Raw genomic sequence first — 24,836 nt, forward strand, 5'->3', positions numbered from 1 at the left:
CATCAAAAGTCTTTTCTGTATCCTTTGTCAACAACATCCAACTGTGTCGGAAGTTTTCAAACCTGCTGGGTAAGATGTGTAAAGGTTTACACACTAACACACAAACTTTTGAGTTTCGCAATGTGTGATGAAACATCACTACCTCGTGTCCAATTAAATGCAAAGAAATCTGAACAAATCTTAAATAGCTGATCCTTGGACGTGGCTTCGAACTGCTGCTTTAGCGCTTCCCATGCTTCATGCGCTGTGCCTTTGTCCAAAATTTTTTGGTAAACTTCGTCTGTGACTGCACTTGAGATCAACGCTTACCATAGCTGTTTGCTTTTCTATAACAGTCACTTTTCTCCTTATGACTTTTAACTTCGGCCTCACTTGCGTTTTCCGGCAGTGCCTCCGGCTTGACCAACTTGCCATCCAGTGCATCTAGAGCACCGTCATGATAATCTAGCATATCACGAATCTTCCGTTTCCACAGTGGCCAATCATCTGCTTCACAAGCCAACAGGTTTATACCTGAATGCCTTAAATGATCCATATCTCTTTCTTATGTGTTGCGCTGTAACACGTGGCTGTTCCCATAACCTATTAAAGGTATTGTGCGTCTTTATTGAATCAATGCGCAGTTCCCAACTATAAGGGGTGAGCGCTAAAGTGAAGCCAAAGATGGACGATTAACAAAAATCGATATTTTTATGAATTAACACATTCGTGACTTTAACACAAATCACACAGTCTTGTTCTTTTTGATTGGTTGTCGAATAAATGTTATGCTGATTGTAAAATTAAATAAGCACTGTTTGTCTATTGCTTTTGCAACTGAATTTCCACAAATCGCTAACGATGCTTCGAATTAGTTATCTTCACAGTGGTTTTCTATCCATTTGTAATCCATATGTAAGCATTTCAATGGCTTTTCCAAAGGCGATAGATTACTCGTGTTGCTACATTTAAGAAACACATCCAAAAATCATTCTTAACAGTTACACTGAGCTTGAAATAGAAATCTTTTGACAGCTATTTTTAAAGTAATGTCAACAATTTGATGACATTGCGGCCACTCACCTGTACTTTCGGGTTCAATTAGTAAAACAAGCAGACTGATTGGATTTTAATATGCATTTCTGTTTTAATATTTATTATTTATAAATGAACCCATTTACGTGTGTGCCTGTTGGTGTTTGTTGTTCGCTTTTGTTTCGCCATTCTGCGTGGCATTACAATTATAAATATTGAACATGCATAGTACGGTAATTAACATTAATTGTTTTGCTCTTAAATTGAAAAGTATAAATAGATCGTACATACATATTTGGAGTTAAATATAAACAAAACACATATTATTTGTATGTGTAGGTATGCAGCTATTTTGCATTATGTGGGGGGTTGGTAGCCATGTTTATTAATTAGCTTTAATTACATTAAAAATACATTAATATGTACACGGAACTTAGTAGCGTAAGTATCTTCATTATTTATATTATGTATTTATATGCATAGTTGCCTTTTAAGTTTTTAGAAGCATAAAAATGTTGGTTTGATAAAAAAAAAACACTGATTTGTTTTGTTTTTTCGTTAATTTTAAATTTGCTGCATTGTGCAATATTTTTTGTGATGCAAGACATTTTATTTGAATTCCACTAACATTGAAAATGTATCGTATTAGTAGCTAGTTTTTGTGAGAAATTCTTGTGCATATTTGGAAAATTAATTTCGCATTTTAATTTAAATATTTCGCAATCATTGTTTTACATTACAAACTTTTTCATTCAGTCTTTCAAACTAAAAATTGTGGGTGCGTTAATTTTCATTTGAATTATTTTTCGCTGCACTTCCCACAGCCTTCAAAAATGAGTTATCATTCCATTTGTTTTAAGCCGCCTTTTGTTTATGCCATTCGTAATGCGCTTAGAATTGTATTGTATTCAGAAAATGCAAGTACATACCCCATTACGCACATAGAATGCAAATTTGTAACTACACTAAAAGCTAATTGGATGTTTGTATTTTAAGTTATTTATTTGCCATTTATTTGTATGCATTTAAATTGTATTTGATTTTTGGTTGTTGTTTTGCACGTTGCTAAATATTTGGCTTCTTTCTGTTTGCTAAATGCAAAGAACATTTCAAAATTGCTTTGAATATTCCATTTTGTATTTTATTGTATTTTACATGAAGTTTTCAATTATTTGTAATAATTATTTGATTTATAAGCAAAGTATTCTTTGATAAATATTTTGTCCATCCCACCAAACCTTCGCTACGTTTTACAAACGCATTCCCCGCCCACCCCCTTACACTAGACATGCGATAGAGATACGAGATATGTCGCTAAACTTTGCCCGAAAACTACGATATTAGCATATGAAGTAGAGTGGGTAATATGTGTATATATTTATAAATAGACGCATATATAGGTATATATGTATATTTAGTTGCCAGTAAGTTGTGTATGTACTCTTCATATATAGACACCGATAATTGCTACTTTAAGTTATATGTATACTATATATACAATTCACTAAACTTGCCAACCATAAATGCATCTTAGAAATAGTCCATCTTGGGGGCATCGAGGGCTGTGTGCATAGTTAGGGTCACGCCTCTATTTATGCTGACCGCCGGATAGAATACGCCGTAGAGGTCGCGAAAAGCCACAGATCCCTGTGGCATTTCGTTCACCAGAAAACTTAGCGTGTGTCGCTCCAGATCCAAGAGTACACCAATGGTACTGCCTGTGGTTATGCCGCCCTCAACGCGCCGCTCGTGTATGGAGTTGTGTTGGAACCAGGAGCGCTGACGATCAATATACATGGCGAAGGACTTCTCATCTTTGCCTGAATGGAGCAAAAATTTTGGAAATGAAGAAAATACAATTAAAATTTTATTGGAATAGGATTAATGTGCGAGTTCATAATTAAAGTAATGTTCAAATATGTGTCGTTGCTCAAAAGCCATTTAAAAAAAGATAAGATCGGTTGATGCTTTGTAAGCGATAAAGCATTGGTCTGACAATTCTTCCTGCAAGTTTCTAGTTATTATAGCAGATTTAGAACGGCTGTAACAAATATAGTTTCAAATAATTGCTGTCCAGTGAATTTTCAAACCACTTGTTTTTTTTATAAGAAGTTTTAAAGCTATGGCAATGGAAAGACGTAAAAAAACACATTTAGCTCTAAAAGTATTCTCCTTAAATTGTCTTCATTGCTCGACAAACTGTGCCCCTTCTTCTTTACAGTGTTATTCGAAGAGCTATTGGCAACATAAACACCTGACTGTTCGTCTTTCAAGGGAAATCGAAGCATGAAGTCTTAACACTGCTCTGCTCAGTTTAATATTTGACAGTCACGTCCGAAGTTCGTTTTAAACGACAGCTCTGAGACTGTCCATGCAGCGTGGCTCGACTGTCTGCCTGTTTGTCTGGCTGCTTTACAACACTATAAATGACAACAACAACAAGTCGTAAAATGAAACAGCTCAGCAAGTTGCAAACTGCATTGTTAGTGTCAATGTCAGTCACTTGGGGGCGCCACCTGCACGCACACCGTAGGAATGCGTCGTCAAGACACGCAAAAACTCACCCCTCCCTGCCCCCTAGACCCACACACTTGTCGGGCTCCGCACGCCATGCGTTTGCATATGAAAATTTAATTTCAAAACTTGTGCTTGCAACTTTTTGGCACTCACTCTGCTCGTGAGTGTGCGGTGGAATGGCGACCGAGCACGTGTTAAATAGCGCGTGAGCTGCTTTAAAAATAATTTGTGAGAGTTGACGGTGGCGGCGAATAAATTTATTCCTTAAGTTGCAATTCTGTTTGCATACGTGCGGGCGGTCTTAAGTGCTTATGTGACACACATACATATACAAATATATGGGACAATTTACAGCATCAGGGGCTGAACAACTTTTTGTCTTAGAGTCCCGGGCCTTTGTCAGAAGCAGAAAAAGTTTAAGTGCCGCACTTTTAATTACTTTTGTCTCTCTGCCGCCCGCTGCATTTTCAATCAATTCGAAGCATACTTGGAGGCGCAAAATAAAAGGCTTTCGTCATTGAGACAGTTGCTGTTTGTTTTTGTTTCCAGCATTTGTGTATGTATTTGTAAACACCCACACACACACACACAAACACTCGATTGCACACACGCCACTACCACTTCCGGCAGTGTAAATGAAACTCAAAAAGTTTTACCCACGCACGCACGCAACCAGCAGCGGCAAAAGTTTTGCCACGCCCATCAATACAGTTCCATTTATTGGCTTCCCATTGACGCACTCAAATGAAAAAGTTTCAACGCCTCAGCGCACAGTGGTTAGCTATTGCTGTTCCAACGAAAGTATTTCTAAAAGCATTTCCAAATTAAGATCACATCAAAAGTGAAGAGATGCTAAGTAGTGTATCTGGAATTTAAAAAAGTAAGGCCCACAACAGAAAACTGGTGGTAATCGCAATAAATGAATGAACACTTTTCAGATTAGCCCGGAATTGGTTTCCAAAACGTAGAAAAGTTTTGAGACTTTCTATACATTTAAAATGATTTATTCGGCAATTGCAACTTAAAGTAGCCGTATTTATACGCTGTACATGAAATGTACAAAAGTATATTAGGTTTGCGGGAGCTGAAAAATGTAACAGACAGAAGGAGGCGTGGCAGACCCCACAAAGTATATATATTCTTGATCAGCATGACGAGACGAGTCGATCTAGCCCTGTCTGTCTGTCCGTCCGTACGAACACCTGGATCTCAGAGACTATAAGAGCTATAGTCACCAAATTTTGCACAAAGCTGCATTATGTGTGCACGCTATACGAGTTCATTTTTTTATTTTCCCCCCCACTTTCCCTATAATGGGGTTTTTCCCATATCGCCGTTCGTATAATCGCCTATATCTCGGTGACTTAAGACCTAGGGACATCAAATTTGAAGTCCAAAATGCCAAGATGAATACGCAGAAAATGTGTTTTTTGGAATTTCCCTCCACCCCCCTCACCACCCGCAATTCATGATTTTCCATAACCCCCCGTAATTCTTGGAATTGGCAAATACCTCCAGTAAGTGATTATGTGTCCTTATACAAAGTTTCATTATGATAGGCCGATTTATCAGGAAGTTATAGCCATATATATAGTATTTGGACAAGCGCTGCCCGCAGCTGTTGTTGTTGTTGCTTCTTTGGTTCAACATTGTGCTGCAAGCATGTTCACACAGACACATAGACACAATTCCTATGTAAATGTCTAATTATACACCCTTTACGTGAGTTCGAATACCAAGGTTGTATATTTTATTTTATTTTCTTAATTTTTAAAATTTCTTTTCCTTTTTTTCTTGTTTCCATTTAATTAATGGGAGTAAAGCTGATATTGGTTCTTCATCTTTTTCATCACAAAACTATTCAGTTGAGACAGTGTGCCTTGCTTAGAGTCTGTTGTTTGTTGTCGTCACCGTCTGTTCTGTTTTTGTTGAGCCACTTATTAGCTTGAAACTTCGGGCCTCCTTTGTGTAAAACAATGCATGCGACTGCCGTTCTTTGTCTATTGCTTTTGTTATGCGTCAAATAATGTCATAAGAAACAAAAAGCAGAAACTTTTTAAAAGCTTTTCGCTCTCAGCCGCACACCTTTTCTATTTTTAATTGAATTTCGATTGGCACACTTACGAGTACCCCAAACCATGTATAAGCTGAGTAAGCCATTTGCTAAATTACATAATGCACACTCACCCAACATCTTGTTTCTGGCCACATCGATGCGCGCCACTCCGAAGGCCGGATCCGTGTCTGCCGTATAGTTGTCGATGGTGAACTCCCAGTAGTGGACGCCGCGCGAGAATCCCACCGAGCCGAGCGCCACCCGGTGCTCCCAGCCCTCGACAGAGACTGTGGCATTATTTTTGCTGAAGATTAGACCAGAACCGGCGCCACCGCTGAGCACGGGATCAAACGTGAACCAGGCCACTGCATTGAAGAGATAGACAGAAAGAAAAAACGCCAAAACGTAAAGTAAGTGCAAAAGAAGTGTAGAAGAGAATAAGGTGGGGAAAATATAGCTTTGGACTCTGCTATGCAATTTTCTCTATTGTCAAAGCTCAAGTGGCAAAGCACTAGTGAGTGGCTGAGAGGCGACTTTCCTGGCTTCGGCTACGGCTTTAGCTGCGGCTTTTGCTTTGGCTTGGACTCCGTTGCAATGTTGATAGTTTATGCTGTTATGCGCCGCAGAGTATGCTACGACAACCAGCCCGAGTACTTTATTAAATTTACTTTTATTGTTGTGGTGCATTAAGTGGTCAGCAAGGCAGTCAGAGAGTCCGCAAGGCAGCTGATGCCGATGCAGATGATGAGGATGGTGATGATGACACTGATGAGTATGCGGCAATTGCTATTGCAGCAACACCTCCCCCATCTCAGCTCCCCATTGGCTGGACCAGCTTGGGCTTTTCGTTGGCGGTTGCTTTTGCCTTTGCTGTTCCTGGTTTTGTTTTATTAGCCACTAAAGGCAATTGTGTGGCCAACACAGCCCACAAAGTAATCGCACAGCTAAACTTTATTGTTTGCCTACAGTTTGTGCGCGGATATTACTTTATGATTATGCCAATAACAACAAACAAGTTTAGTATTAAACGAGTTACCTATCAAGTGGCCGTTGAGTAGTTTGCTTGAAGCAAACCAAATGGACGTTTGAAGTAGGGATATGTCGGTGTACTTTGTGACTAATAGCAACCATAAACTATAACTTTAAAAATCAACATCCATACGCAATATCTGATAGCAGGCAAAAGGGTAGTCCTATGTAATGTATTGAATGTAATTCGTAAATATTGGGCCAAAATGCGGCTTGAAATATAAGAATGTAGAATATTTGCTTGCTGATTGAATTAAGATTGAAACAAATTTGTTAAGCAGATGTACTACAGATATTATGTAGCATTCTTTCCACCATTTACAGGAGTTCAAAAGGAATGGCTTAAGAGTAAACTTTCAGTTAAGTAACTTTTATTCGATGAATTATAAAGTGGCTAAGCTTAGCTTAGTAATACTGAGAAAGAAATTACAAATCTTTAAGTCTACATCCGAAATAGTAGATGATTGTACGAAAAAGTTCAAAAGTTTTATTATTTTTATTTTATTTCTAAGTATATTTCAAATCTACACTAAATGCTGTTAATGGCAATATTTATTTACTTAACTTCTTTCTTGAGTTTTTTTTTTCAATTAAAGCTAAACACCTAGTTTAAGTTGAAAAAAAAAAATTAGTTTTTGTTTAATTTTGTTTTAATATATGATTCGAAGCTATCATATATCTGGCTTTGTTACTACTCTATAAGTAAAGCACAAAATTAAAGAAATTTCAAAAAGATCAATACATCAATTCATCAAAAATTTAGGAGATATATTTGTTATTGAAAATTTGAAATATTTTCTGTTAATATATAGATCATTTCCAGAAACTATGTGTCAACATCTTTTGCCTTTACCGGTAGCTCATCCAATTTAAATATTTAGTGGAATAAACTGTTAAATTATTATTGATGGATGGCTCTAGTTAAGTCTTATAATACGACAAACCTGTTCGCTTTTCTTTCCGTAAATAAACATTGATGTTGCGGCATTTAGATATTTATATCTGAATGCAAGGTCTCTCTTTTCAGTGTCGCGTATACTTAGTTCTTTTATTTGGTTGCCCTTATAATCAAATGTCTACCCTCATCATTTGCTTAACTCCTTCGTTTAGTGAACCCATTTGCTAGCTAACGGGCGAGGCGTCATGGGCCATAATTCTTTAATTACTTAGAAGCACGCGCCAAGGTAAACACTTTATAAAATAACAATTTCCATTTCGCTGCTGACCCCGGACACGGCCTCCCCACCCCATCGGTTGACACAAGTGCCCAAGAAGTAATCAATTAAAAGTTGCAAATTAACGGAAAACTAAAAATGCGCTACGCCGTGTGGCAATAAAATAGAAAGCGCGGGCAATTTTATAAATTAAATAACTTCACGCGCCATTTTCATTTTGTGGTCGTAGGTGAAAGGTGGCGGGGAAAAAGGTGAAGAGGTAAAGATGTGGGCCGGCAGGTGGCGCTGCGCATGCATCAATCAAGTGAGAATTTGATTACGAATGGTGGCCACGTTACGCGTCCTGCAAGACAATTTCCCAGCTACTGGCTGCAGTGGAGCTTTCCTGCCTGTCAGCCAAATACCGCCCGCCCACCATCCTCCACCGCATCGCAGCTACCCGCCGGGCATAAAGGGGTCAATGGCTGTTTGACATGCAAAGCACACGGCTACAGCCGTCACGGGAGGCCACATTGATGGCCATGGCGCATGACCGAAAAGGATTAAATTATAAAACAGTTGGAAAAGTAGCTCAACGGCTGGTACTAGCGTCAGCGCCGACTTAATTGAAAAAGCTGGTAGCTAGTAGCTAGTAGTGGTACTCACCTTCCGCCGTCTGCAGTCCAATCAGCTCGGAGTATTCACCCTCGCCGGCACTATTGAAGGCCTTCACGCGCGCATTGTACATGGAATTGAAGTGTAGACCGTCGACGGTGCAAATTGTTTCCTTGCCGCAATAAACTTCCTGCAAAGAGCACAGAAATTCTGAGTTTGAGGGCCAGAGTGGCAGAGCAGGGCCTTAAAGTTTTAGTAACAAACGGTTAACCCATCAATGGCGAATCCATCTATAAATGCAGCTAAGCGTTGCAAAAACATAGAAAACTAAAACTCCTATCCTTCGATGAAATATTTGTCATAAGAAAACATTTCTGCAATATACATAAATATTTTGTGCAATGTGTCTTCGAAATCAAGAGACTTGACATTAATAATAGAAGTTTTGATTTTTAATATTCCCCCCAATTGTTTACGCAAATATCAAACTTTCGAATGTACTTAGTTCATTGTTTTAAAATTACGATTCAAGAAAACTAGGCCCTCAGTAAAGTTGCCTGGACTTATGAAATAACCTCCGTATTAGTTTAATTTTAAAAGCACTATAGTTGACTGCATTTGCTATTTTATGCCATTGATGGGTTAATCATTCATTCATTTCTTGGGAGTTGTAACTTACCCGAAACTCTCCGCCGCTGCCATCGTCTAGTTCCAGGACATAACCTTCGACAAAGGAATGACTGGGCGGCTGCCACGCAACGGTCACAGAATTATTTTCCGCTGAACAATCGGCCGGCAATATGGTGGGCGTTAAGGGTGCTGTGTGAAATGAATGGGCGTGGTTGTTATAGTTAGCAATTAGTTTTCATAACGCACACACAATAACGAGAGATTGTAGCTGAACAAAAACAATAACAATAATAATAATAACAACAATAGCACGAAAGAAAAATCAAGTTTTTATGCCAATTATTATGGAAATGTGTTAAATTTGTGGAGGTGTGTGGATTAGTCTGCCATGTAAATTATATTGGAGTTAAAGTTAAGGCTAAGGAAATGTCAGTTAAAGTGGCACGCAACAGGAAGTAAGCAAAATCGCCCAACAAATACTAAACTAAAGTGCAAAATATATAAGTATTAACTAATAAACAATAGAGGTTTGTACAATGGATGTTATGATGGTATTAGTATAAAAGATTGCTTTTATGTAAACAAAAGTAATACGAGATATACAAAAATGTATTTCGAGATCGATTCGCAAATCAAACGAATGCATTTACTATTTAAAGTTTTTCGAGCCTAACTATCGTTTTAAGATAATTATGTCAATCTGTTTTCAAATCTTAAAACCAGTTTAAGAAGACAGGTTTTCTTAAGTTATTGTCAGAGAATCTATCTTCTGGCGCATTAACTGCTTACTAATTGGCGCAGGCATGAAAATTGCAACGCTTGCAAAATTAGTGTTGGAAAAAGCTACAATTAGGCGGCTGTTTCAGTCAGTGTTGCCACTGTTGATGCAAATAGAAACAACAAAAAGAACATTTTTTAAGTTCTTCAGCAACATATGATAACTATGAATAAAATCAACTACTAAGTTGGAAGTTCAATTAAAAAGGTCAAAATGTGTGAATATAATAAAAATAAAAATGCCTTATCATTACTTTATTTAAGAATTCAAAAGTGCAGTCATAATTTTATTATGCTTTTCGTAAAGAATACAAAATATTCGAATGCTTCAAAATGTTGAGAGAAAACACTTTGATACCATTTTGTGCGGAATTTTGAAGCAAAAGAAATAACTGAAATAAATAACTAATGCGAAGCATTGATAATTTTGTAAAATCCGTTCGTTTTATTCAAGGTAAGCGCATTCAGCCGTAAACATAAAACCTCAAAAAATCTGTCCAACTTTTGGTTTCCATCATGATTGCCAACATTAGGTATTAATTGGAATATCTTCAATCACAAAAGCTGACCATAAAAACCAACATGACTGCATAGAACGCTTTCAAATAAAAAGCATTTATGATGAGCTACAAAAAACGACCAAATTGGGTTAGCATGGAAAATGAAAACAACATTAAAATGGCGGTGACATGAAATTTTGGAACGGGCCAAGCAAGCTGTCAAATGTCAGAGCCACAAAAAACAGGTAAAGTTTAAATGTGAAATTTATTAGATGCCGAAGCAGACTTAGAAATGGGCAAAAAGTGTAAAGGATAAAGGCCACTAAGCAGCAGAGGGCGATAAATGACACGCCCAAGCAAACTGGCAGCGGATCAGCGAAGCGCAAAAATGACACAAAATATATAGAGAATACCAAATAAAATGCAGTAAGAACGAAAAATTCCTAGCTAGCTGAAAACCACGAAAATGAAATGTTAAAATGTTAAGCGTGAAATGATGATGATGGCCAGGATGGGGAAATCAAATAAAAAAGGGCAGCAAGCGGGGAATGTGCGTAAAAATATTTATGTCACTTAAGCGAAAGCGTCGAACCGCCGCATTGCCGCACCACCGCAGCCATCGCTGTCAACGCCATACTGACAGTTGCGGACAAAATGGCAGCTGACATGGGACGGAAGTGAAAATATTTTGACAGCATTTTTATTTCGCTCGCCATTTTATAACTGAAATGAAAAATTATGCGTGGGCGCGTCAAAACAGAACCAAGAGGCATAAAACAAAATGGCCACGTGTGAGTACATATATGTATGCGTGCGTATGGGTGGATTGGCGGATGAGTGTGTGTGTACGTGTGTATGATAGAGCTGTAGCACCAAAGAAGGAGTTGTGGCTGTTGTTGTTTGTCATAAAAACAAAACGAAAACGAAGAGAAAATTATTTATGTTATTTGAAGAATTATTTTGCGAATAAATAAAATTTGCTTTCCAACATGTTGTTAAATGCAGCATTTCTTTTTTAAATTCATATATTTTTTCATTTGCTCACCTGCCGGACATCTTTCTTCTCCATCTTTGACAGCTAATATGGTTTATTTATTTGTATATTTACATTTTTTGTCATTATTGATTTATTTATGAGCAAGCAAGCGGGTGTTTTTGTGTGACAATGTGGGCAAGGAAGGATAAAAGAGAAGCACAAAATGTTAGACATATAAATATATAGGTATTGGTATGGTTCTTCGTTATATATTTATACACAATTGTAAGTATGTTTAGTCATAAATAACAGGCACAGACACAACGAACAATGTGCAGACATCGAATTTCAACACTTTCGCTCTAATTGTACTTTTGGGTTTATTTTTAGTTGGTCGAGCACTTTGGCGGTCTCTTCAAATTTCCTTCTACATTTTGTCAACCCGTCAACGAGGTATCAGCGTCGGTTTCTTTTGTTTCGTTTATTACACACTCGCACTTTCTCCAGAAAAATACCTTCCCAAATACTCCCACCATCTACGCTAAATTTAAACTCGCACTGAGTGAGTGTTTGGGGTTTCCTCTGGGGTGCCACTATTTTTACAGCACTTTAGTTCACTTTTCAATGGCATTTAATGAGCCCGCTTTTGTTTCACACGCCAATTGGGGAGAAATGTGCATGAGTGTGATTTTGTGTGCATATATGTACAAACATATATGTAGAAGGCATAGCATAGGTAGATGTGTAATTATTTACATGTGCTTGTATGGGACTGCACCTTTCTCTGTGATAAATTAGTGACAATTTCTATTTGGCTTCTACTTAAGTACACTTTAAGACTTAGATACATTGGGTAATAGCATACATATTTAAAGAACTGCACATATTTAATTGTTTAATCAATTAAAAATCTAGCTAAGGAATTCCAAATTATGTCTAAAAAGAAATACATACTTATGTATATATAAGGCAACAGCTTTTAGTCAATTAACATTGTAGACTAAGAATTTCAAAGTAATTTCAATAATTGTACTCTGGACTATACGTCACAGCTCTTACTCCATTAACTTTCTAGACTTAAAGATTCTATGCAATGTCTATGAAAACGCAGTTACTCAAATCAAAAAGTTTTTTTAAACGGCTCGCTGCATTCAAATTATTTCAAACAAAACAAGCAACTTGGAAAAAAAAACACGCTATGGTGAGACGGGCAAGTAATTAGCACCAAAATTTGTAGAATTACACTGATAGATCATTACTTGTAATGGTATTTGAACTAAAAACCAAAACAATTCTTTGAAAATTTTTTTTTTGTTTTTTGTATTTTAAAACTTATTTTATTATCAACTTGTATGTATTATTCAGAAAATCTTATGTATTTGGGGAGACGCGGGCGAGAAAAAAATCAGCGGCTTTTAATGTTAACAATAGATGTGTGTAGTCCTGATTATTACTGAAATTCTGGAAATTCTGGCATTTCATTATTATTTTAAAGAACTATCAAAAAAAACTTTACAAAAAATATGCAGTATGTGAACAGAAAGCGATTCCTCTCTATTTTTATGTTAGAAGTAATAAAGGATTATTTAAGTTCCTACTTCAGTCTGAATTTGTCACTTCAAAACATACAGAAAACACATACAATTCTCCGCTCTCAAATCGTAGCATATAACATTTTAGATATGAAGTTTTGATTTCATTTCCGGTCATACTCTTTAAAAAGCACTAACTACTTAACTTAAGTAGAATCAGTTATTAATGGTAAGTAAGGTCTCGTAGCTTGTATGCAACTTGCAGCAAATAGTTATTAGCAATAATTACTTAATTCGTATTCATTGCAGCACAGATGCATAAAACGCCAACTTACCTTTCATTTGTATGAAGTTCAAATTGTCGATGGCACGTGCCAGAGCCGCATCATCGAGAGTCAAGTCCACAATTGGGGAGACGCGTGGCGCTGCATTTGTGACCTCCTGATGCCAAGTCATGTCGGTGTTGGCCACACGATTGATCAACATGGAGCCGACCTGCATAAAGCAATTGGGCATTAATTTGGCATAAAATTAACCTTTTCGGTTAGCTCTACACACCTGCAAGAAGGCCGCGCTGTCAGTCTCTTTCAATGCCTCGATGCAGAACTGTATGAGTCCGGTGGTCTGTTGTAGTTTTCCTGTACAGTTTGATTGCTGATCCTGCAAGGAGAATGTGAACGAAATTAGTGTTATAGCTAAATGGTTTGCCTCTCTCCACTCCTTAGCGCACCTTTAGTATTCTGATTTTGGTGTCCTTGTCCATGCGTATAGCCTCCAAAAGGTATTCGCGTCGGTCGTGTATGGCTTGGATGAGAGCCTCGCATTGTGCGTGCACCAAGCGCTCGAATTCCATGCAGGATTCCTGTAAATAATTAACAAACAAAAAACGTTATCCAGCGTGCTACGCAGGATGTATTTCATCTCAACTTACCGTCACTTTGTCGCTCATGCCCTTCAACCGCTGGATGAATTCTGTTGTGGAACGTGCCTTCTCCGACAATTGTTGCAGATTGTGTGAAAGTTCTGTCTGCAAGTACGAAATGAAAGACAAAAGGAAGCACAGAAAAAATGTTAAAACGATGACATCAGTGACAAAATTAAAATAAAAATACACACACACAGTATATATGTACGTATATAGAGTATGGCAAAGAATTTTAGGTGCCGCTGTAATAAAAACTTTACGACTGCGAATTTCTTCATCTTTTTTTTCGGTTTTAAAAAGTGTGGGGCTTAGTCACGCCTGCGGCTGCGTCTGGCTTGATAAAAACACAAAAGTTTTAGCGCTACATTTTTTCTTATACATAGTTGTTGTGCAGTTCCAAAGTCAAGGACTGGCAGAGCAAATGAATTATATGGCCGTCAGCGTTACATTTTTGTGAAACCAGGGAAACCACAGTCAAGCTTACCATTCAATTATTTTGATTCTCAGTTTTTGTTATTCAGTTGCGTTAGTTTTCAGATCAAAAACGATTTTGTTACCCTATACCCAAAGGATCGTAGTAACAGATACGTACATCTATAAGTCTGCATGAACTCTGGGAGCATTTGAACCAGAATTGCTAGAGTCTTGTCTTAATGTGAAACCCGTTTTGTTTATGGTGATATCTTTTTTTATAGTGCCTCAGAGTAATCTGTAGTTTAATCAAAAAATCGGTGCAGTATATTATATAGCTGCCATAGCCACGATCAGTACAAAAATCAATATAAATACCACATACTTTTTGTTCATTCAAATATTGTCTTGGGTACTATATCAGTCCACTTTATCATATATTATAAGTATTGAATGGCTGTACTGAGAAAGAGCCCGATAGCAGGCTATGTAACGTTCTATCTATCGGTGCAATAGCTTGCATTCTTCTCTAAGCTAACCAACATGCATACATATTTATATTTATACTTGTACATTAAAAAAAAACATTTTAAGGCAAAATTCCATTATTTACAAACATTTTGTCTTTTATTTTATTTATTTATCTTGACGATGGGTATAGTTGTGTGTTCAATATTACGAACGTCATAGTAACCACCTATGTTGGAAATAAGACTGATAAGTCTTGGACTTGGGCAGTTCTACTACAAATATACTTATTCAAAAACCTTGACAAAGTATACGTTAAACGTTTTTTATTTTGTTGCCAGAAGCAATTTTTACACATCAATCCTATTTATGCCATCAAATGATATTGAAGCAAAGCAAGCAAATTTTTAATGACTTCAGTTGCTATGGGAAGTTAAACATTTTGGATACAGTAGAAGTTCAGTACAAAAACAAAACCACCATAAAATACAAGTTACAACCATTAATATATTACAAACAATTACTTGCATTTTGCAGAGACGCTTATACAAGCATACATTTAAAAATGTATTTCCTCAGGCATTAATAACAAATAAATAAATAATAATAAATAAATAATATATTTAACTTAAACAATGTGTTGAAATATCTTTTGTTATCATAACAGAACATTATTCAGTTTTGTCGAAGAACAAATTTCAATCGACTTAAACTTTGCAATATTAGTTGTTATACCAGCAGACAGTACCACATGACATTTGGCTCTGATATCATTATAAACAAAAATGTTTTTCTTAAAAATACTTTTGTGAGACAGATCGTTCCTATGAACCCACATTGAAACAAGAGTTTATTTGTTATGGTATATATGTATATCCAGTGTTAACTAAATGCGCTTGAACTTTGTAAGAACTTCAAATACCTCATCACGAATCGCTTAAGACCTGCCTTCACTTCCCTTACCTTCACTTCCCTTACTATTTTTGGGAAACAAAATTATGCTAAAGAGGGAAAGTTTTTGTTTTGATAAATTTCTTTAGATTTTTTGCTGGCAAGTTTCTTTGTTTGTAACGCATTTTGCGTCTTCAACAGCTTTATTTTGTCGAACAAAACAAACAACTAATTATTTTCTTATATACTCGTATTTATTAAACAACACTTTTCGATTCACCTCAATTATTTGTATTTTTCCATTTTCATTGCAAATACCCGTATGTATGAGACATTTATTAAATTGATAATGATTGTTTTTATCAATGATTTCTAAAGGCACAAACAACTTGTTGTGCAGCAGAAGTTCCGGCTTCTGTACTGGAAAGTATAGTAAAAGCTGTTGCCATATAGTAAGAGTCTTATTCTATTTATAGTAAAGAAAATTGGACTTCCCGCTAATAGTACAAGAATATTTCTGACATTTCGACATAGTTGTGGCCAGAGGTCCTCCACAGCTACTTGTTTACAGCAAAATGTAATAACGCTGCCCAACTAATATTCAAATACTGTTCCAACGAAATGAATTTCGACTGTATTTTGGGCTTCTGTATTCCCACCCTCATATAAACCGCAAACCAAAAACGAATGACGAAATCTTTTACACATGCTCGCAAAAAGCTCATTTGTAAATTGTTGCATAAAACCATAGAGACAGAAACATTGTCAGTTTTGTAGTTGTTGGAGCTTTTGTGGTGAGATGCGCAAACATTTGCATTTGACATTGACAAGTAGCAGGCAAGAGCAACAACAAATTGAAATATATAGTATGTACATATGTAATATGTATAATGGCAGGAGCAGGAAGGAAATGTGGCAAATTGTATTTCGAAATTTTTCCAGTTACATACAGAAATTAAATTTCTCATACGCCATGTTAACAACCGGCGGCCATTTGTTGTTGTCTAACATTTCAATTCATTAGCATTAACTCGTTGTTTGCCGCTTCCGTCGCTGTTGTTGTTGCTGGTAATGATGCATGTCGCGTATTGTCGCCTGTTTCTGGTTCTGTTACTGTTTGTTTTGTTGCTAGCATGTGTTGGTGTGTGTATGTGGCCTGCGGCTCACTTGCCATTGAAAGTGTGCGCAGTTTCGTGTTTGCTGCTAACAATTATGCTCAGTGAGTTGGTCTATAATGCCTGCACGCAATACACGTATAATGTCCAGCATTCGGAGGAAGCTCAAGTGCTTGTCTGCTCAGCTGCCACTTCACTTTGGCCGAATGCCACCCTCATATTTTTGCCCAAGGCATTTGCATGCTTTTCACTTTTACATGCAAACACAGCTGCCCCTTTTGCCAACATCCCACCCCTCTAACACTTTCATTCGTAATGCCAGACAGGGAGACGACATGGCGTATACTCATTACGTTTCACATTTCTCTTCCTTTTTTCTTGATTATTTTATTCTATTTGGCATTCGTCATCGTCATCGTCGTTACCCTTTCATTTGCGATGTTCTGTATAATGTTTACTTATTTGCTTTTCCTTCTGCATGCAAATAAATAGCTGCAAGGTAATTTTTACTTCATTTTGTCTCTTCCCTTGCATATTGCTGTGTCAACTTCTGTTCTTGTTGGTGTTGTTGTTGTTTTCTTCTTAACCCTACCACTTGGCATTGCCAATTCATTTAATTGGCTGCCAAGGCGTGACCTCGTGCTACAAGCTGTTGTGACACATTAGGGTTTGTTTAAAATTAATTCTTAACAATAAGTCCAAATAACCGATAAAATATCGACATAGCCGCTGGTTGTAAGCTATTGTGCCTTGCATTCAATTAAATAACAAGTAAAAAAGCTAAAGTCGGGTGTCCCGACTTTGAAATCTTCTGTACATATGTTTAAAATAACTATAGAAAATATAAAATATTAAGAAAATTAAAAAAAAAAAAAAATTTGGTTTGGTGATTTTACATATCTCGGTATTCGAACTCACGTAAAGGGTGTATAATTGCACATTTACATAGCAATTGCGACTGTGTGAGTGTATGTATGCCTGTGCGCATCTATTCGTGCTTGTGTAAACATGTTAGCAGTCAATCAAACAGCAACATCAACAGCCGCGGGCAGCGCTTGAGCTGCGCTGCAGCAGCAAATATATTTATGGCTATAACTTCTTGTTAAATCGGTGTATCATAATAAAATTAATGCAAAATTTTAGTTCGAAATTCCAAGAATTACGGGAGTTAGAAAAAATCGCAATTTGCATGGGAGAGGGGGGAGGGAGGGAAATTCCAAAATACACATTTTCTGCGTATTCACACAAGGCACCTTGGACTAAAATTTGGTGTCCCTAGGTCTTATAGTCTCCGAGATATATGCGATTATACGAATGGAAAATCGGGAAAACCCCCATAGGGGGGAAGTGGGGGGGGAAATCAAAAAAATAAAACAAACTCGTTTGCAAAATTTGGTGTCTATCTCTTATAATCCCTGAGATCCAGGTGTTCATACGGACGGCTGATCAAGAATATATATACTTTGTGGGGTCTGCCACGCCTCCTTCTGCCTGTTACATTTTTTACTGCCCGAAAATCTAATATACTCTTGTACATTTCATGTACAGAGTATAAAAATTGTCTAAAATATACAGGAAATACAAAGGAAATAAAAATGATATTAATAATTTGCTCATGAATACAACTTTCTCATATAATTGACTACTTTATATAGTTTCAAAAAATTGTATTGTACTACTACAGACACTTGGTCATTATTTATTAGGTTTCCATAATCTTTAACTTATTTTTTTTGTGATTTTACTCATTAATTACTTTTATGAATAATCTTTGATGCATTCCAGCCATTAAATCTTTTCAACATGCCCTAAGCAACAGAACAACAGCTGCTTCCGCTCTCTAAATAAGCTAACTTGATTCATTGACTTAGAAAAGCGCTTTAATAATAAATGCATTTTCCATGCTTTCATAAATTTTCACTCAAATTTTCAGAGTCCAATTACAGCCAAATATTTGGTACACGGAAATAATGAGCTCGAACAGAACCCAACCCCTGCAAAAAACAAGACAGCTTATGACGATTACATTCATTAAAAGCGCACCCGCAAGCTCAGTCCCCACCACCACCACCCCACCCATAGATTCACTGAGAAGGGAGCGCTGAAAAGTAGGCAATAGAAAAGCTGCAGACAGCACATTGCAATAATAGTAATGCTAAGGGTGGGGTGGGGTATTGTGGTGTGGGGGTTGTGCTGAGGCGTATGGTGTGTTTGGTAAGTGCTGGCCAAGAATGCGCATTGCGCAGCAAACTGTTGAAATTTAATCCCTCAAGGGTTGCTTCAACGCGCCGTGCACAATACGTTAGAAAAGCCAGTTGGCAGCCAGCCGGCCGGGGGCGTGATTTTGAATATGAAGTGGCTGACTGTCTAACAAAGGGGATCGGAGTGGGGGCCGCCTGCCTGACTGCCTTCTGACTAGCTGGACGGACGCTAATGCAAAGCGTCTGTTTTGCATTGATAAGCTGCCCGGCAGCGCATTTGAAAATATGCTCGCACGATGGGTGCGAGAAGAATCTATCCCGCACTCCAGCCATCACGCAGGCAAGACTTTTAAAATATTTTGGTGTGCTTTACTCTCCGTTCCTTATTTCTGTTCATTTTTTTATGACGCATCATCATAAAAATATCAAGTGCGCAGTCCGAATGCCACTCGCCAAACCCGCCAACTCCTGGCTTTTATCAGACAGTAAAAATAATATGACATGTTTATGTGCCACAGACGCGGCGACTCTGACAACACTGGAGAGACATTTAAAGTTTCCACGCATGCAAATCATGTAAATAATTTAAAAGCTTTGGCTGTCAAGCGGCAAGGACTTTGTGGCTAACTGAACGAACGACTGCATGACTAAATGACTGACTGACTGACTGACATGCCCGTGACATGCCATGTGACAAAGGCAGACCCACAGACAAATAAATTATTAAGTTGTTAACATATCAAAACCAGTAGCAGCAACAACAACAACAACAACAGCAACAACGACAATCAACCACATTAATACGCTTAACCAGCACGTTATGATAGGCAATGGAAAGCGGAATAAAAGCAGAGCCAGAAAATAAAGGAAGCATCCCATGGAGCTTCGAATTAACGACAACAGTGCTAACCAAAACAACAGAACAGCAACGAAGACGTGCAACAAAAATGCAGACACAGTAGGTCAAAGTATTATTTTGACAAAACTACGCCTAAGCTAACTGCCAGCAATTTAGAGGGTTTTATGCTTTTAAATGAATGTGCGACTTAATTAAATAGTTTTTCTGATTTGAATGTTTTAAAAGCAAATAATTACTGAGGTAATATATCAAAAATGACGCACTATTACGAGAATACTATGTTTTGTAATCTTCAGTTAATAGCAAATATTCTCAGCCATTACTTCATAGTATATTTGCACTAACATAATGTATTGGTTTAACATTATCTTATTGCAGCTGAAAACGATTGATAATGATTTATTTTTTAAATCTATCTACAATTGACTATTAGCGCTTGGTAGTTGAATGCCTTCCCGACTCCGACGTCATTTGAACACACAATCTATTGATGCGTCCCCTGCTTCTAATATTTCATAACTAAGTCAATACGATAAAATGCAGGTCATTTCATCAAAATACTTATGTGTGCGAGTGTGTGTCTGAGAACCCTAACTAGCGTTGACAACTCTGTCAAGCTGCTGCTGTAGGGAGGAAGCAGGTAAGAGGCGCAACAACATGACTGCAAAATGCAAATGCAGCTTACATGACAGTGCGCAATTTGTAGGCAACAACATGGCCAACAGCAAACAGCCAACAACAAACATCGGCGACAGCAACAACAGCACGAGCGATAAGTTGGCAGGCTGATAAAAATCGGAGACATTGTGGCGACAACAACGTGCAGCAAAAGTTGGAAACAGGCGCCAACCCATGCAACAAGTTTCCAACATAAATGCTGTTGCTACTGTGCTTGCCAACAATGTCTGCCACAGCAGCGATTATCAACATAATGTTGCTATAATTTAGTTGTGTGTATGGCAGTCTTATGCCTATGCCTATAAATAAGCTTACCCGAAATTGTCGTGCCCAGAGGAGGCGCTTTCGAGGAGAGCTCATTAAACGCAAACTTGTGGCTTCTTAGAACGTACGGAGAGCAAAGATGGGAGGATGCGAGGAGGATATCCACAGCTAATGACTTTGGCAAAGAGTTGAATGGACTTAAGTGCAGGATCATTAAATAATATTCAGCGGTAAATTGCGGCAGATTTGCGTCTTAGCCATAAAAGGCCAAATGTGCAGACATTAAACATTTTCCACAGACATCTGCAGTCCACATCGAAGCCAAGTCAGAGTTCATCAAAAATGTTTTATTTGCAATATTTATGGAAGCAACAATAACAACAACAACAACAGGCGCAATTGTACTTATGCCTTTTGTCCAATTTTGGCTCTGTCTGGTTATTTATGTACGCACATCAAATGCGCGCCAACCCATATAAGTCGGCTCTCTATATATCACACATATACGAGTATATATCGCATTTACTCGTACTCGCATTTATGTGGTCGGCAATACGTGACAACAACAGTTTTAATGCCAACGAACAGGTGGCCAAAAGCAACAACAACAACAACAACAACAGCAGCACCAGAAGCGTTGAATTATAACGCATTTAAGCCATAAAGCTGCAAATATATGTGATGGCTTAATGCAGCAGCATAGCCACATAAATGTAGGCATGTACATACATACATTTAATAAGTACGAGTATGTAGGTAGGTTCGCATGCTGTCTATAAATCGAAAGTAGGTGTTAAGCAAAGTCGTCGAAAACATAAATACAATTTACAACAATTTCGTGTTACATGCAACACGTGGCTGTCTGCTGATAGAATTATTGTTGTTGTTGTTTTATGCACATAAATGGTCAAAGATGTGGCGTGTTCGAAAAATACTGCGGCTAATCGAAAGGCATTGGGGTGGCACAATATTGGAAAAAAATGGCATTGTAATTATTACAAAGAAAACGTTCCTTTAAAAGTAGATGTTTGCAGGTACTGTTTTCCTTCTAAATGCAATTCAAGTATTTGATTTGCGATTCATTTTACTTTTTAATTGTTGACTCGATTTTAATATAGGAGCTAGAATTATGAATGTTCAGTTTCATTTGTATACTAACATTTAAGCTAAAATAATGTTATTTTGATAAATGTTGTAAGCAGATAACTCCTTAACCATCATTATATCTTAGTTCTCATAGTATACGGTAAGAACAAATGTTTCTTAAAAAGTCATTTGAGTACTGATTTAGAGTTTAAGAAATTCTCACTCATAGTAAAAAGCAATGACATTAAGTTCTTTTATTGGTGAGAGAAAGAAAATTGTTGAATCTCGAGCATTTTATCCCGTTTTTACCTGATTCAGCTATTCTCAAATAATTACACTTAATTATTTGACATGTTTGCTGAATATTGTGACTCACCCCAATGGATGAAGAGTCCAAATAGTGTCCGCACTAAATCAACTTAAAAAACCGCTGCAGCACAGCTTGAGGTCTCATTCAGTTGTCCAATAATTTGGATTATGATTTACCGTTGCCCCTTCCACCCCCAGCCAATCTCAGTGCTGCACCAACGCACTCATTCATGCCCCATTCATTGCTTCATTCACGTCTCGGGCCAGTCGGAGGCCATGAGTAATGCACAGCGAGTCTGCTGTCGCGCTTTAAATCGATAAAAAGCTTAAAATATAACTTACATTCTGACAAGATATGAATTTTAAGCGAATTTCGCATGAGCCGAACGCGTCGCGTCGCGTTGCCTCGCACGTTGCACGTTGCATGTTTGATTTATGTGCCGGTTACGGAAGATCCATCGCGACTCGAACGTGTGCCGACGATGAGACCCCAATGTACATATGGATTTTTAAATTGGATTACGCGTCTTTCTCCGCTACTTTGTATTGCAATCCGACTCATTTGCATGCCAAGCGCCGACGCGCGCTTTAAGCCATACACTATTCAACGCATAGGCGCTTAAAAACAAGGCGACGCCGTCTTTCGACAGCTGATTTGGGGCTGTTTGGTGGCTTCCGTAAATTGTAAAACCGTCAGCTTTGGCAGCAACGCGATGTAATTAATTAGCAGCTTGGTAAATATAATTTGCAAAAGAAGAGGCAATGAAAGAGTCTGCTGGCTGATGCTGAGTCTGCCGCTGCTGCTGCCGCTACCGCTTCAAGCTGTGTTTAACTTGTTCTTGTTGCTTCTTTTGTTATTGCTGTTGTTGTAGTACAACAACTTAGACAAACAAGCAAACAAACGACTAACCGCAGACAAACAAACAGAGACAAAGGGCGCGCTGAATGAACGAACGAGCGAGCGAACGATTGATTGTTGTCTATGGGGTGGCGCCCCCGAGTGACTGTGCATGTGTGTATCTGGCTGTGTGTGTGTATTAGTGTACACTGGCAGAAATAGTGTAGGCACTAATGAAGCACTGGATGGTCGCATGAGGAACACAGTTTTCTCGACTAAAGAAATTAATGGGACAACAGCAAGATATCTGTCTCAGTGCATCACTTAGTAGCTTACTTAGAATTAGAAGAAAGCCTCAAGTTTAAGAGTGGATTCAAAGATTTCAAGCAAGAAATGCTACAAAATTCTCAATTTCTTAACTTGAGGAAATAGCTGGTAGAAATCACAATGATTCCAATTCCATTTTTCAAATTCAACGAAATTTCCCAATTGTGAATTTCTAAACTTTTCATAAATCAAATCCATTTCTAAAACACAATTGTACTGATTATTTCGGAAGTTATTTCACAATTTACAATTTCACGTAATTTGTTTTTGCGACAGTTTGGAGCGTCCCTTCTTTCAGAATTATATAAAATTAATTCCCTGTTTAATAAGAAACAACCAACTGAATGTCATTTGGCTTTAAAAAATGTCATTATTCTTCTTTGTAGACTAAATGCAATTACAGAAAATTTCAAATTAAAAAAATAATAGCAGGTCCTTGCAGTTATTCAAACGTTGCCAAGATGTAGAAAACCCGCCTAGTTTTGGTTTTTTTTGTCTGCACTCTAATGGAGCGCCTAGTATTAATTACAAAACATTTCCTGCGGAAAGGATGTTTTTACCTTCGAAGTTGTCCAGAAAATAACTGGAAAGCCATTCATTAGAGACTTAACTTTCGATTTCGAGGACAAAGATTAAAAAGACGTGTTTTCTTTACAAATTTGAAACAGATCTTAATTTGCCTGAATAGTTCTAGAATGGAAGGACATAATTCTGTGGAGAATAGAAACAAAATATGTTCTTTTCTGAAGAAGCCTCACGCAAATCTAACACTGGGTCTATTATATCTATAGAGCATGCTGTCTTTCTTGAGCTTTGATAAAAATATTAAATCATATTACAACTCAGCTGTGCTCTTGGGAAACTATACAAAAATGTTGTCCACACCGCTATCTACACAACTAGAGAAAGAAGAATCTTCACAGCTGAAGATAAATAAGAATTTTCTTATTTAGTTGGGTGAGAAACTGAAATTCAAACAATTCAAATCTTTAATTTTCCAGTTCGTTCCCCAGCTATTTACACCTATTTTTTCTTCCGTGTATGTACATATATGTTTCTGTTTGCTTGTGTGTATTGCGCAGACAGAAAAACCACAAAATCTAATTTGGAAATCGAATGTGGCGCATGGTGGAGTCATTTGCCTGTGGATGCCTAATCATCGACCCCATCAGTAGAAAGAGACATCCAAAGCGACTTCAAATTTAACGCAACTGTTGTAAAACAACATTTGACAAGGAAGTTGAAAAGTAAACTAAGTATAGTAAGGAAGGGGGAGGGGAGGGCACAATAAGAAACACTAACAAACGGCGCAATGCGCAACAATCAAAATATTTTCATGACAAATTTAAAATAACAGAACCATGAAGTGGAACACGCTGCAGACGGTCAGACCCAGACCCAGACTCAGTTGGTTGGTTAGCCCAGTCAAACAAATGGTCACAAAAATGAGCACAGTTGTAAGAAATTGAACTTTCTGTTGCCCGAAAGAAGTGTCTGGGAAGTGCACAGCCAACAGGCAACTTGTTCTCCGGCGGGCAGGCAATGAAGCGCATTGAGCTGTGCCCATACTAGTAGTGGGGAAAAGGGCGGATGTGAAGGTGAGGGTGCAGTGCGGTGCGACGGGGCAATGGATGGTGTGAAGCATAAAAGTGCGCCAGAATTTT

At 37.7% G+C, this 24,836-nt stretch overlaps 1 protein-coding gene across 2 annotated transcripts in view; it reads right to left on the bottom strand.

Annotated features, from left to right (window-relative positions):
• Positions 1–1,694: 1,694 nt before the first annotated feature.
• LOC115630637 (E3 ubiquitin-protein ligase TRIM9) overlaps positions 1,695–24,836 on the bottom strand; it is a 131,572-nt gene continuing 108,430 nt past the window's right edge. The window contains exons 2-10 of one of the 2 annotated variants that reach the window (XM_030527274.1): positions 13,732–13,827; positions 13,531–13,662; positions 13,359–13,460; positions 13,136–13,295; positions 11,338–11,370; positions 9,065–9,204; positions 8,437–8,575; positions 5,719–5,952; positions 1,695–2,834 (exon numbers count right to left, since the gene is read on the bottom strand). In XM_030527274.1, the coding sequence (XP_030383134.1) occupies positions 2,545–2,834; positions 5,719–5,952; positions 8,437–8,575; positions 9,065–9,204; positions 11,338–11,370; positions 13,136–13,295; positions 13,359–13,460; positions 13,531–13,662; positions 13,732–13,827 (1,326 nt within the window). In that variant the 3' untranslated portion in view covers positions 1,695–2,544. The remainder of the gene's footprint in view (positions 2,835–5,718; positions 5,953–8,436; positions 8,576–9,064; positions 9,205–11,337; positions 11,371–13,135; positions 13,296–13,358; positions 13,461–13,530; positions 13,663–13,731; positions 13,828–24,836) is intronic. The other variant, XM_030527275.1, reaches the window with a different exon arrangement.

Source organism: Scaptodrosophila lebanonensis, unplaced genomic scaffold, assembly GCF_003285725.1.
Source record: "Scaptodrosophila lebanonensis strain 11010-0011.00,11010-0021.00 unplaced genomic scaffold, SlebRS2 tig00001410-arrow-pilon, whole genome shotgun sequence".
NCBI classification, from domain to species: Eukaryota; Metazoa; Arthropoda; class Insecta; order Diptera; family Drosophilidae; genus Scaptodrosophila; species Scaptodrosophila lebanonensis.